This window comes from Cupressus sempervirens, chromosome 3 (assembly GCF_028749045.1).
Source record: "Cupressus sempervirens isolate cs-2001-9-10 chromosome 3, ASM2874904v1, whole genome shotgun sequence".
Taxonomy (NCBI): Eukaryota; Viridiplantae; Streptophyta; class Pinopsida; order Cupressales; family Cupressaceae; genus Cupressus; species Cupressus sempervirens.
This window is the reverse complement of record NC_143120.1, coordinates 193,837,090-193,852,894: the sequence shown is the minus strand read 5'-3', so window position 1 is coordinate 193,852,894 and position 15,805 is coordinate 193,837,090. Positions and strand designations below refer to the sequence as shown.

The 15,805-nt window shown below is 34.7% G+C and overlaps 1 protein-coding gene across 2 annotated transcripts in view; it reads left to right on the top strand.

Moving 5' to 3' along the window:
- Positions 1-1,334: 1,334 nt before the first annotated feature.
- The window catches only part of ALDH6B2 (aldehyde dehydrogenase 6B2), a 149,731-nt gene continuing 135,260 nt past the window's right edge, over positions 1,335-15,805 (top strand). For both annotated transcript variants that reach the window (XM_089819011.1, XM_089819010.1), the window contains exons 1-2: positions 1,335-1,756; positions 1,856-1,926. In XM_089819011.1, coding sequence (XP_089675137.1) covers positions 1,699-1,756; positions 1,856-1,926 — 129 coding nt within the window. In that variant the 5' untranslated portion in view covers positions 1,335-1,698. The remainder of the gene's footprint in view (positions 1,757-1,855; positions 1,927-15,805) is intronic.

Sequence of the window (15,805 nt, the reverse complement as noted above, 5' to 3'; positions counted from 1 at the left end):
GCTTGCTCCCTTTGCAAAAGTAGGTAATTGAAATATCATGCGTGCCTTTGAATTGGTGTGCCATGGTTAATTAAAGACCCTAAAATACTAGTGGCCTAGTTTACATAATCATGCTAGTTTCAAATTTAATATCAAATTTACAAGTGATGTCAAATGGATGCAAAACACAAAGTCACATATTAATAAGCAATTTAAGCTTAAGAATATTGTTCATGCGACCAATATTTAGAAGAGCTTCTTAAATTGGATGAATTTACCGCTTAAACAAGATATATCAAACAATTTAATAATTAAAATTAATCAATTTAACTATTATAAAAAAATAAAATATATAATTTTATCTATATTTTATATATAATTAATTGGTAAATATCTTTGGTATGATAAATGTTCTTTAGGATGTCATCTAATTTTAATTTAGCATGATACTATAATATTTATTTATATATTCTTTTAAAGCTTTAATTAATATATATCATCACATTTATATAATTTAATAATATACTAACTATATTCTGTAATTTAATTTAGTTTAGCACTATAATATTATATTTTTCATTAATAGTTATTTGTTATATTTATTAAATTGAATACATTATTTTTCCACTTGATTTTCACAAATTTTATACTTTTTTCCAAAAGAAAATTTCTTAAAGTTATCCCTCAAGTAATTCTCATTCTTCAATCTTATCTATGCAATGAACTATCCTTATTCTACGAATTTCATGAAGAATTTAAAGCAATTTATGTCTTTCCATCACTATTATTTATTAGATTCTAGTGCTTATAGCTTTTTATTCTTATTTTCTATTCTTAGGTAGAGGTCTCATGGAGGGAGCTTGGGCTCTATTTTTTGAGAACTGGAGGTCCCATATATTTTTTTGGTGGGGGCTAAAGTTTTAATTAGAATCTTTTTCTATTTTATAGGAGCCCATACTTTTTAGCTTTTTCATTTTGAGCAGATGAAAAAGGGGTGGCATTGGAATTAGCCCCACCAGCTTAGAAGAAATTTTTGCCACTATTTTCCCACCAAAAACCACCAGCGTCCTTGTTTGTAGGAGCTAATTGTTTAAAATAGATTCACATTAAAAATTCATGTGACCTCTTCCGTTTAAAAGTTCCTAAAAAACACTCGCACCCATTCTATTTTTAAGCAAGTGGGTGCCCATGGGACCTTACCCAATCTCTATCCTAGCAATATTAAAATGAGTGCAAACCTCTATACTAAAATGAGTGCAAACCTCTATGTTCACTTGTTAGCGTGCACGTTACCGACTAGATGTGGATGTGACAGTCATATTGGGCTTAAAAAGCATTCTTTTAGACCAATGCCCGAGGAATTTTATTACTAAATTCATAAATTGTCCTATACAAAATTAAAAAATATGAATCTTGATCTTGGAGACGAGAACTCTTTCCTCAGTTTCGGATGTGTAAGGCATTAGTGTTCTCAATTTCATTCAGTACAGAAGCAGTTGCTACGCCAGGCGTCCAACTGTTTGCGAGGAAGATTCATTCCTGCGAATTTGTAGGCGTAATCACAAACATTTAATCTAATTTCTGGCCATTCCAGGTGATTTGTCTGCACGATCACTCTCATTCAATCCAACTTCTGTTTAATCCTCTCAGCTTTTAGGCAATTGCAAGCATTTAATCTAAGTTTGTACACGGGTTCGATCTTACGATCGCTCTTCCATCATGTTGAGCCGCACTTTGCTCTCCCGGGGCAGACACCAGCACCGCAGACTTCTCAATGGTTTGTTTCTCTGAAACAAGAAAGAACACATTTCTGTCCGTCGAAAGTTATAGCGTGAGTTGGTAATTTACGATGATAACTGTTTTGCATTACTTGCAGGAAAATTGAGAGCCCTGCAATATTCTAGTGGCAGTGCAGAGCCCCTAAAGACACAAGATACTCAGAGTCCTGTATGTTTTTAGTTTTCAGTTTTCTTTTTTCAGGGTTTTGAAATCATTGGCTTGTAATTTTTTTCGGTGAAGACGAAATATATTAGAAACTGTAAAACAAAACTGAAATGGGATTATACAGTTTTCATGGTCTGCCAGGTTATGCAACATATCAGATTTCTATTTTTCTTCGCATACATGAATCTGCAGACTCTTCAGTAAAGCGGGAACATACTTGTCCAAAATATGTCACCGCACCCTGAATATATAAATAAATAATTAAAAAACTACTCCGAGCACTTGAAGATGGTCCTTCAGTAGTCCATACATTGTTAAGTTTTGTAAATATACCTCCAAGAAGTCATGTGTGGAATCATTGTATGCGTTTATCGTTATTCTAGTAAATACTGCTGGTGCAATGTTTTTGGACCAAAAGACATCATTGCGTACATGTAACAATCGCACACAGTGTCGTTGGTTGATCCTCTTCAGTTTTTGCTTGATGATAGCCAAATACCCATCAATGAATGAATAAACTTCTCTGCCTACAACTCTTTCCAGTCCTTTGATGGAAGATTGAGGGAATTGATCATAGATACACGCTTTGTTTAGCTCCCTAAACTCCACACATTTTCTTATTTTACCAATCTTTATTAGGATTACCATAGGGCTTATCCAGTCTAAATCCTCTACCGGTTTTATTATTCCACCAGAACTCATTCTATTTAGCTATATCTTGCCTTTCACCTTAACATTGGGATCGAGCATATATGGTCTTTTCTTTTGTGGCTTTATATCTTCCTCTAGTTCTATTTTCATTACTACCGCCTCTTCCTTGATGCCATTCATTTTAGCTAATGTTCTTGGAAACAAGCCTTATAATTTTTCCAAAATATTACCAACCTTAATGAATTCCCTTCCTAATATTCTGCAATATTAGAAATATCGTTTCTTGTCATCACTTCTCCTTCCTTAATTTGTACTTTCAGATTCTTTGGACTCTTTTTGTCATTAATTGGTTCTATCCCTTTTTCCACCTTATATAAAATTCTTTCTGATATCGGATCCAGATTTTTTATTCACTATCACTTTCCATATTCTATGCGCTTTTTATGTTTACAGGTTTTGCTCTCTATCTTCCACTGCTTCTATTTGCTTTGCAAGTAGTTCAACCAACTCCTTTTCTTTTGTGTAATACATTATTCGGTATTTTTCTGGATCAAAGAAATGGAAAGTTTTACAAAATCCTTTTTTAAACATAGCTCAAGTTTTGGTCTCTGCCCTATTTTCCTGATTGATGTACAATGTCCTTGCAATAAGTGCTTGAGTCTAAGAAAATAATTGAATATGGTGTTGCTTATCATGCTCTCTCAGCATGCCAAAACTCTTTACATATTCCTCTAGTGTGTACAAGGGTCGATGGTGTTATCATATTCTGCAACAGTTTTCCACTTTCCTCTTTTTAAATATATAGTTTTATCAATATTGTCAATGCTTTCCCTCTGGAGTCTTTGTACTTTGTGTCCACCACCTCAGTTTTCTAGTTATTAGGGTATCATCTAGTGCTTCTGTTCTTAGATCCTTCTATCAACAGTATATTCCATTTGTTTTAGGTGTTCAACAAGGTTGTCTACTCTTGAGTACTATGGTAGTTTTATATGCGACATACCTTTTTAATACTGTATGGCCTACGATTATGCACTAGCTCCTATCCTTGTAATGTGTTTTTGCTGCGCTCTTATACATATGGTTGTGAGAAGTCAAATTATGGCTACTTTAACTACAAAATGAGTCATATTATCACTATTATATTGTTATTTAGTTGGTTGAGATGGACTTACACATATATAGTCATATTAAGGTCAGCCATGGTGTTATATTAGTCATAAGAGGGTGCATATATAGGAGGTAGTGTGCATTATTTTAACATATTGAGCTCTTATTGAAGATTATTGTTGGTATCTCGCTTGAAGTGGATAAGGAGGTTGCCCCGTTGAAGTGGCATATTATTATGAAGTACCTGAAGCATATTACAAATTATATGTTCATTACCAATTCTCCTCAAAGCACCGGTGAGCTTTCATTCAGCTGAAGCACCAACTTGAAATGCACTAAAACTTAATAACACTTTTTAGAACACACTCAACACTTAAATCACCATACAAAATTTACACACATCCTGCCGGAACATTTCTTGACTTCTTATCTGCAACAAGTTGAAAACAAACAAATAAAATATATCCCACACCAAAATGAAGACAACTATCAACAATAGAAAAAAATCTTAAAAAACTTAACATGTAGTACTTCATAAGCTCTAAACAAGGAACAACTGAGGTATTTATCAATTGCTTCAAAATTCAATAATTCCTTTTTCAATGCTGATCAATTACCTTTTTAATTCTAACATTACTTTGTCGCCATTAGGAATAAGTCTCACAATCAACAAAAGAATCTGAAACTGTCGCTTGAAAAGGATAAATATATTAATGAGCCGCTAAGAATCAAAGTCTGAAACTATCAATTACACAGACACCGAATAATAGCACAAATAAAATATAATCGCCCCATAAAATCACAGTCTAGCTCTGATATCAATGACAAAATATTCAACAATTTTCTCTATATTGAAGTTCTGAGCACGGAAAAAAGGGAAGAATTTTTATTAGAAAGTGATAAAATTAGATGATTCTCAACCAATCATTTCTTGACACTAGTCATGCATTTTCTAGTTTTACCACCCCACAAATACTCAAACTAGTGGGTTTTTTGAAACATGAGAGAGTAACATTTTGATAGACTTGAGTAGTACTCATAACTTCAACAAAAAATTGGTTACACGTTTGAAGTGCTTTATTTATCCAGCTCCAGAGTTTCAAGTTTTGATTGCAGATGGTGGTATAGTTAGTTCCCAAAAATGTTGTAGCATTAAGGTATCCATGGGAGGTTATCATCTTGATTGCCCAATGTACGCCATTTCCATTGGAGCAGCACATATGGTCTTGGGAGTGTAATGGTTTAATACCTTGGTAACAGTTAAGACAAACTTTAAAGAACTATTCATTAGATTTAAATTAGAAGGAAAGACAGTGCAGCTAAGAGGGATGCATTGCAAAAGCTCAAGTTCTCATTAAATGCAGAAGTTGCTAAAGTCAGGAGCTGATGGATATGCGGCCCAGATATGTTCATTGGAAGCCTATGAATCAACTGCCCCTATCAATCCGGATCTACACAAAATTATTGATCACCACTCAGTGTTTTTTGAGAATCTTAATGAACTTCACCCTAAGGGGGATCGTGATCATGCCATACAATAAAAGCCTAGAAGGCAACACCCAACAATAAGCCTTATAGGTACCCATATATAGAAAAGAGTGAAATTGAAAAAAATGTCCAAGAGATGTTAGAAGTGAAAATTATACAACATAGTCTAAGTGCATACTTCTCACATGTTTTTAATGGTGTGTAGAAAGGATGATACTTGGTGTCTGTGCCTAGACTATCAAGTGCTCAACATGTACACTATCAAAGATAAATTTTCTATTCCAATAATTGATGATTTATCAGATGAATTGAATGAAGCTAAGTTTTTTTACTAAATCAGGTCATAGAGCAAACTATCACTGAATTCAGATTAAAGAAGGTATTTCCAAGACAACATTCAGGACTTGTGAGGGTCATTATAAATATTTGGTGATAACTTTTGGTCTAACTAATGGACCATCTACATTTCAAAGTTTGATGAGCTCCATCTTGAAGAAATTTTTGAGGGAGTTTGCATTAGTATTCTTGGATCATATATTAATTTATAGCAAGACATTGAGGAACACTCATATCATGTTGATCTAGTACTACAAGTTCTTTAGGATAACAAGATTTATGCTAATCTCTCCAAGCGCACTTTTGATCTCAATGACTACTTGGGACATATAGTTTCACACGAAGGAGTAAAGGTGAATCCTCACAAAATTAGGGCTATTATAGATTGGCATCTACCCAAAACCATTAAGAACTTAAGGATTTTTTGGGGCTGACTGGGTATTACAGAAGATTTGTGAAGAACTATGCTTGTATAGCAGCACCACTCACAACTCTATTAAAGAAGGATTCATTTCAATGGAATGAGTTGGCTATTTAGAATCTGAGAGGTTAAAGGAAGCTATGTGCTTTACTCCAGTTCTTGCTACTTCAGACATTACCAAGGATTTTATTGTACAATGTGATGCTTCAGGTAATGGTATTGGAGCATTTCTCATACAAGAGGGTCAACCCACTGCTTTTGAAAGCCAATTTATAGATGAAGGTGTTATCTATGCTGTATGGAGTCTATAAATGGAGGCCATATCTAATGGGAAGACACTTCAAAGTTAAGATAGATTTGGATAGCTTTAGATATTGTTTGGGATAGAGATTATCTTTTGAGGAGCAACAAAAAGAGGTGACTAAGATGTTGGGGTATGATTTTAAAATCATATACAAGAATGGAAAGGAAAATATTGTAGTGCATGCATTATTGAAGAAATATGAAGCTTTATTATGTGCCATGTCAACATCACAAGCAAATTGGATAGAAGAAGATTAATATGATTGGAAAAATGATGTTACTAGCAATTTCATTCAACGGTTATAGAGTGATCTAAGTAGTTCAGATAAGTTTGTTGGAAGGGAAATGGTTTGTAGTATAAAGAGATTATATTTATATAAGAACTCTAGTTTCAAACATAGTTTCTAGACTCTACAGGACTCTCCGAGTCCTGGTGAGTTTTGAGTCAAGTGACGCTAGGAAAATTCCAGGGGCTCGAGACTCGAGAAAAACTCAACCTAGGCAAGATTCCACACAAACCTAGTTTTTTCTGAGTCTTGAGTCAGGTGAGCCTTACTAAGTCCAAGTCTTGGAAATATGCTCTCAAACAAAAGATCCTCACAAAACTTTATGTCTTTCAATAGGTGGTCATTTATGACTCTTAAAGACATATCATTGAGTCAAGAAATACTTTTTTTAGGAAGTACAAGAAGGGGATGTTTAAAAACTTGTGGCTGAATGTTTAGTTTGTCAAGTAAATAAAGGGGGGATAGCTAAGACACCAGGTCTCTTGCATCCCTTAGATTTTCCTAGCTAATACTGGGTAGAGATCTCCATGGATTTCTTTTTGGTCTGCCAAGATCTAAAGTTAAAGATGTCATTATGATGGTGGTGGATTGTCTCACTAAATATGCCCATTTTATTGTATTATCAGATCCTTTTCAACAAGTACAGTGACAAAGGCACTTTTGGAGAATATACAAAAGCTACATGTACACCTAAGGTACATTAGTGATCATGATCATATCTTTATGGCAGCTTTTGGAGGGATTTATTCTCATGTTTAGGAACCCAATTAGCTCATAGTTCTTCATATCATCCTCAATCTGATGGACAAATTGAGATTGTTAATAAATGTTTCGAAGGATATCTATGTTGGTTCACTTTTGATAATTAATCACGGTGAGTAGATTGGCTACCTCTAGCTAAATGCTGGTATAATACTTCCTTCCATAGCTCATAAAAATTGTCTCCGTTTATGGCAGCATATGGATATCATTGTCCATCCATCACATCATCATTGCAGATTTTACCAAAAGTTCAAGTTGTAGAGGACCACATGGTTCATCACTTGATACTCAAGGAGAATTTGGCCATGGCACAAAATCAATTGAAGCAGCGAGCAGATCAACATTGTAGTGAGATAATTTTTGAAGTAGGGGATTGGGTATTCTCCAGATTGCAGCCTTATAAGCAAATATTATTAATGCAACTAATAAAGAATAATTTGTCACTGAAATATTATGGTCCATACCAGATCATGCAAAAGATAGGTAGTGTTGTCTATGAGCTAGAATTGATACCAGCAACGAAGATACATCTAGTTTTTCATATTTCTTGTTTGACATAAGTAATTGTAAATATCATACCTACACAAACAATATTACCAAAGCTTGATGAAGAAGGATCATACTAGAACCAAAATTCTTTCTCCAAATATGTACAATGATTCTTAGGTCTAGAGTTCTCAAAGAATATGTCTTTCAATGGAAGAACTTGCCAGTTGAAGATGCCACATGGGAAGGTAAAGAGTATATTTAAAAGTGTAACAACCCCTTTTTCCGAGCCTTAGCTAACAATTAGCATATCATCGAAATACAGTTACTACTTCACATTCATGAGGAGGCAGTTATAACAGTTACTTTACATGTTCATACAAAAGAGATTAACGGTTACAATCAATTCAATTGAAATATCATAACTAACAATCAAAGGCATAATCAAATAAAATTAAATTGAGGATTTTAAGTTTGCAATACCCTAAATTCTGAAACTGAAATCTGCCTAGGATAACATTTGCTTTGACCTAGGTTAGTCCACGTATACTGCTGAGGGCACAAAAGTTATACCACTGTATAATAATAACCAATACCATTTAGGGCAACAAAACCACTATATCCGTTGTTTCTGCCATTTCTAGTTATGAGAATTAGAAGTAAATAAAAGTTATGTTCATATTCACATGAATGAAGGATAACTATAACAACCATCAAGTAAGCCTATCTCATGCAAGCAGTTGCATTTCATGATCAATTTGTAAAATCAACCAATTTCATTGATTTCCTAATACATTTAAAAGGAAATTGATTCTTAAGCATTGAAGGGAATAACTGATTAAATGATATTAACCATCTAACATTTCTTCAACTTGAGATTACAAATATCATAAAAGTAAAATACTCGTTACCAGAAGATATTGAATGTAGATTGTATCTCTATCTTGTGTAAGCCTTGGCATTTGGTGGAGAGGAGAAGCATCATCAAGGGCTTAACCTCTCAACTGCGGATCCTTAAATATCCCCACACAATCTCAACTAAGAAAGGCCCTCCCTACTCGGAAAATAGACATGGGACATTGTGTCCAAGCATTGAGCATCCTGGTATTAGATTATCAACCCCACCACTTGACTAGACAACAAGATATAAACATTGGCCTACCATGAGCTGATTCAAATTTAAACATCTTTTATTATTTGTGTAAATTACTGATTGTTCTTTCTCTTTTATCATGCAAGAATAAACCATAGTTTAACGATTGCCATCTCACACCCTTCATCTCGACCATGCTGGTCTTCCTGGATGAATCCCTGAGTGGATGTATAGGCATTTGTAATCACAATCAATGCATCTGTCTGACTTGGACCACAACATTATAAAAGATTCATGTTGCGTTTTGAAAATTATAAATTTGGCTCTTCCTGAGTGTTCTGTCTCTTATCTCAGAGGTAGAGGTATATGGAATATGCCCCTGTATAAGCTTGCACAGATTGGATTCTTTTAAAACAAAGTTTAGACAAGAAAACAATTTCTGATTGTAACATGTTCTTCAATTCATATGCATATAAATTCAGCCAAGCATGAGTAAGGAAATGTCACTCCTTCTGGCTAGACTGTTTCTATGCTTAACAAAGATTCCCTCTCTATTCCAACTAAAAATTTAGAACCTCTTATATCGAATTTCAATAAATAAAATATCAAAAGAAGAATGCATGACTTGTAAGTCTACTGCTTTCATGTGGTAAAGGAGACTGCGATATCTGGTCAGCTCCTTAGCACTCGCAGAGGTTATGTTGCAAGAATCATGAATATCGTGATGGAGATCTTCATAGCCTTGCTTTTTGGCTCATGGTTTGAAGGGTTGCACCATCAATGATGCGCATCGCTGGAATAGTTGACTAAGATAGCAGATCTTGCCAAGATATGTAATTGAGATTGAAAAGAATTTCAGACTGCACAGCCGGGGTAGAATGGAGTGAACTTCTTATCACCCCACGGCTATGCATACATAAATGCGATTGTGTAAAGAAAACAAGAAACGACTGCGATATGAATTAATAGAGTTGTATACAATTGTAAAAGAATTATATTAGTAGAGCTACGGCGACCAACAATGTAAGATAATCACCTCTTGCAAAGAGAACCATTGCATAAAAGCTTACACGCTTGGTTACGAGCAAGAAAAAGGTGGCAATGAGAGTTGCAAAACAAAGAATGGCAATTCTAATATTAAAATTCGGCCACCAAACTGACTTAAAAGCTTGATGAAGAAATAAACAAAATGGCCGCACAAGACAATAAAATAAGACTTTGGCTAAGGGTGAAAGAAATAATAATATTGTCTTACCATATAACATCATGGTATCTATAAATACCTATACATGTATGCATACATATACATGTACATGCGTAAACCCCAACCATATATTTCTTACGTATACATTAATTATCAAGCATGCACATACGTTCTTATATATATTTAATTGGTTTATGTACATACACCTATATATGTATGTATATGTGTAGATATTTAGGTATCATGGTGTTGATATGTAAGGACATGCTTATACACTAGGAGCCTCCAACCAAGATAACACAATTACAAAGGTACCAACTTGTTCATAGTTCAATTTATGCTTAGTGATTTCCTTTATTATTAAGTGATATATAATTTAACTGATTAGCTCATGGTTGTCCAACGTACACTCTTGTTTGCCTAGCCATTTACTCTGAGCTATGGTGGTTCAGGACTCGTACCTATTTGCCTAGTGATAGGTGGCACCCCATGCCCAATTCCTTTTTGGCAATGCTTCCCCCCTTAAATGTGCTCCTGCAAGGGAAGAAATTTTCCATGATAATATCATATTCCTCAATATAATCACAATTACTATAACAAGTTATTATTCATAAACCATCACAAAGGGAAACCACCATATCACTTCAACTTTCCAAGATTTCAAGATAACAATATAATAACATCATAATGATTAACTAACATGTCATCTTAGTATGAAATTATAACGATGAGCCATCTTACCATTTCACATGATCATAACTAATTTTACTTGTCAATTGACTTCGCATGAAATCTCAATGGCTACATAAACATTTTGAATTGAGCCAAAAATTGGGATCCTCACATAGTTAGCATTGAGTACAATGCCTCTCTAAAGAAGGGGGGCATGCCACACCCTAAATCTTAGAGTATACATATGGTTGTGAGTAGTCAACTTCTAACTACCTTAACTTCTAAATGAGTCATATTATCAAATCTACATTTTTATTTAGTTAGTTGGTTCAGACTTACACCTGTATAGTCATATGTAGGTCGGCCATGGTGTTATATTAGTTCCAAGAGGATATATATAAGAGATAGTGTGCCTTATTTCAAGATATTGAGCATTTAATTCCTATTGAAGATTATTGAAGGAATTCCCCTTGAATTGGACAAGGAGGTAGCCCCCTTGAAGTGGCATATTATTAAGTATTTGAAGCATATTCCATATTATATCTTCTACTGTGCAAGTTATTTCATTATAGTTATTTGGGTCTACCTTTTGAATTTTTTATTTACAATGCCCCCTTTTGACAGTCAAAGCTTTACTCGATCTCCTTTGTAGTTCCCTCAGCTCCCATGTGTTGATGGAGGGTTTTGTATGCCTATGTGGAGAGAGATCATGCAAACATAGTCGTTCTAGTAACTTCTAGTGCTTATTCGAAAAAAATATTCTTGAACATTTCAAAGATAAAAATTCAATTTGTATTTAGAATATTTGGAAAATTCTTTCCAACCCATCAAGTGATGAGGAAATATACTCAAAAGGGGAAGAAAAATCAGAAATTGGATCAAAAGGCTTTGTCTTTGATTATGTAAGCGTGTGCAAGTGCATTTATTCCATTGAAACTCCAGAATTCATTGTGATGAGCTAGATCAAACATCTTACTTCAATAGCATGCTAGATATTTCCTTGCTGCTAGTCGGGTGTCTATAGTCCCCACAAGGTTGCAATTCCCGTGAACATTGCTCTACTGCTAGCCATACGTGTATAGCCATGATAGAGATATTCACAAATTCCCAAAGCCAAATACTCTGATATTTCATTTCATTTTTTCCCTTTTTCTTTTTTCTACTATTTTTTCATTTTCATAATTTCATTGTGGCTCATAAGCAGTGAAGCTCATAATAGGTTTGAGAATTACAGTCAGCAACTACAACTTGTGACAAATCTCAATGACTTAGTGCAATTAATAATGAATGCAAAATATAGTAATTGAAAGATTCTGTGTCAAGACAAAATTGATGATTCCTTTCCAAGTCGAAATACAAATTCTAACCAAGAGACGAAATTGGAGAAAACAAACTTGGATCCTAAAAACTTCACAAATAGCTATGTATGAAATAAGCTTGAATATAGAATTGAAATCATGCCTTGGCATGTTGAAACAGTAAAATCTTTCTCACAAATTTGGATCTCACCAAAAAAATCAAAACTGACAAAGCAACAGAAACACTAAAGCAAACCAAACTAAGCTAGGAACAACTGGACAAAACATCAACAACTAAACTATGGAAAGAAAATGACTAGAATTAAATGACTTTACGTAAACTCAAAGCAAACTCAAGCTAACAACTAAAACTTCTTGAGCTAAATGACTCAATGCAGACCTACTCTAACTATGTACAAAAGCTCTTGTAAAAAAACTCAAAAAACTTACATATATACATTACTAGATTCAAATGACTTTCTAAACTATGGAAAGCAAATGGCTAGAATCAAATGACTTTAGGTAAACTCAAAGCAAACTTAAACTAACAACTAAAACTTCTTGAACCAAATGACTCATTGCAGACCTGCTCTAACTATGTACAAAAAACTATGGTAAAAAGCCTCAAAAAACTTACATATATACATGACCTAACATGGTTTCATAAAATGTTCAAAAGTAACAAGGCATTAGTCATGGTTCAGAGTCTCGCATATTCATCCTTGGACTTTGAGAAATTTTTGACCACCTCACATTCAAATTTAGGAAATGCATCAAACTATTACGAAGTAATTGGTAAAATACTTGATTGTTATTGACAGAGACCGAGAGGTCATTATATACAAAAGAATGGAATGATGTTTCCTTAGAAAATGATCGTAAATAATAGAAACATTCTATTCTAGCTGAAAGAAAGCTAAAAAAATGATAGCTAACTAAAGCTAACTAAATATTAGAAACATTCTAATATTTGCACTAGATTACAAATAGATTACCATTAACTAATAATAGATGATTATCTATTATTGTAATACCCTCTTTTAATGGTTAATCTATCTACAACATCAAGCTGTCCTCTGAATTTGACAAACTTATCAGGACCAAGAAGCTTGGTGAGAATGTTTGCAGTCTGATTTGTGGTAGGAAAATACTGCAAATCTATCATCCTGTCTTGAACCAGCTGTCATATGCAGTGACAATGAACATCCACATGCTTGGTTCGTTCATGGAAGACTGGATTTCGGGCTAATTGATAACACCTTCGTTATCAACAAATAAAGTAGTTGGTCCTGCTGGTGACATCTGCATATCCTCAAGCAGCCAACGAAGCCAACCAACCTCACATCCTGCCTTAACACTCCCTCTGTATTCGGCCTCTGTAGAGGAGAGAGAAACTGCCCGCTGCTTCTTGCTTGTCCATGTGACTGCATCGGATCCCAAACTGAACACATATCCAGAAGTTGACTTTTTATCATCAACAAAGCTTGCCCAATCTGAATCTGTGAACCCATTGAGTCTAGGATTAGAACTTCGAGAGTACAAAAGTCCATATTCTGAATTGTCCTTCACATAACGAAGTACATGTTTTGCGGCCATCCAATGATCAGCCTTGGGAGTTGTCATAAAGTGTGAGATGTAGCTGACTGCGAAGCTGATGTCAGGCCTAGTAGCAAAGAGGTAGATGAAGTTGCCTACTAGTTGCTTGTATGTAGCATCATTAATGGAAGGAGAATCAAACTTCGCGGATAACTTGAGACCTTTCTCCATGGGTGTGGATGCAGGCTTCCAATCTTGCATACAAAATTTTTCTAATAGAGCCCTGACATATTTGGACTGTGTAACGCTCCGCCAAGGGATCGAAAAGAATTAACCTAAAGTTTTAATTAATTTTGCCAAACTTTTTTTTTTTTGAAAGAAAGAATAACATACACATCAATCATAAAGTAGCGGAAGCAATAACATACAATCATACATAAGCAAACATAACAGATCACATTCCTTAAGGATCCCATGATGTTGAATCACATTTAAGTTTAATTAATACTAAGTCTAATAAATAACACATCCACATGAAAGTACAATTACAAGTGCATTCCACTTAAATAATATACATTTGTTCCGAATGCCACTTGGCAATAGAATTCGAAATGCACAATCATTCACTGTACATGTCACAGGGTATGAAAGGCTAAAAGAATATACATTTATAGAATAGATACATCATCCCTTTTGGATCCATGAAACAAAGTACAATACAACAAGTAAAAATCATCCACCATAAAGATATAACCATCCGTCATAAAGATATAACCATCCATCATAAATTACCACATACAAGATCAAACTCTAGGGTTATAATTACGAATTTATGTCATACGATGCATTCAGAAAGGTAATCATCTCGGATACTTGTCCTAATTTTCTAGGACAATTGGTTTAAAGGTTTAGGATTTGGACTCAAGAAGTTATCTCCCCTCTCTTACCATTGAGATATTGCAATAGGGTACGCTCATCCTGGCAATTCAGGGAAGTCGATACCCAGTACCTGCAATCTGCATAAAATCCACACATGTACAAACACATATTCTAAGCTAAACAGGCAATGGCAGGAATTGGTGTATCGTGTAGATCCCGACTAGCAGGTAACTACGACTCCCTTCCTTAATCACAATGTCATACATAAAGAAAACACACACGCACACCATACACATGCAGTATGGGGTAAGTATCTAAAACATGTACAAATAATCCATCTAACTAACATCATCAAATAACTGAAATCATTGTAAATAATCATCATCAAAGTATAATCATGCTTACACGAAGTAAACAGTACCAAGTAGTCTCATCATAGAATCAACCAAGTGTGAAAACAATATCTGATAATCTGAAAGATAATGCTACTAATCATCAAGCATAAATGCGCCTAAAAGAGTTTGGCAAAAATAATAAAATGTAAACTAGGGGCAGGCACTACAGATTGAGTGATGAAGATGACAAAAGACTGTTGCCAAACCTCAACACCTAGGCAATAATGCATAAGCCCAAGGTCAGTCATATCAAAAGACTGGCATAAATTCTATTTGATTCCGTAAATCAAAGATGTCGAACTGCTAATGATGATCAAATCATCCACATAAATAGCCAGAAGTATGATGTCACTTGTTAGTAGTCTTGATGTACAAATTTGAGTTTGAATAACTCTTCTTGAAGCCTTGATCACTGAGGTACTTATCAATTTTTATGTACCATGCTCGAGGGGCTTGCTTCAAGCCATAGAGAGCCTTTACCAATACGAGAACCTGATGGTCTTTACCAACAACCTTGAAACCAAGAGGCTACGTCATGTAGACCTCTTCATGGAGATCACCATTCAAGAAAGCACTCTTGACGTCCATCTAATGGACCTTCTAGCCAAACTGAGCTGCCATGGCTAGGACTAATTTGATGGTGCTCATCTTTGTAGTAGGAGCAAAGGTTTCCTCATAATCAGCGCCCTGTCGCTGAGAAAAACCCTTCGCAACTAAATGAGCTTTGTACTTATCCAAAGTACCATCCGATTTGTATTTGATTTTTTAAACCCATTTGTCACCAATGGGTTTCTTCCCTAGTGGAAGATCAGAAAGGACCCAGGTGTTATTCTTCAGCAAGCTTTGGTGTTCAGATGTCATGGCCTGTTCCCACTCTGGAATTCATTTAGCCTCGACATATGTTTGAGGTTCAAATACATTATGAATGTTGATCATGAGACCTAAGTTAACATACTCTGTAGGT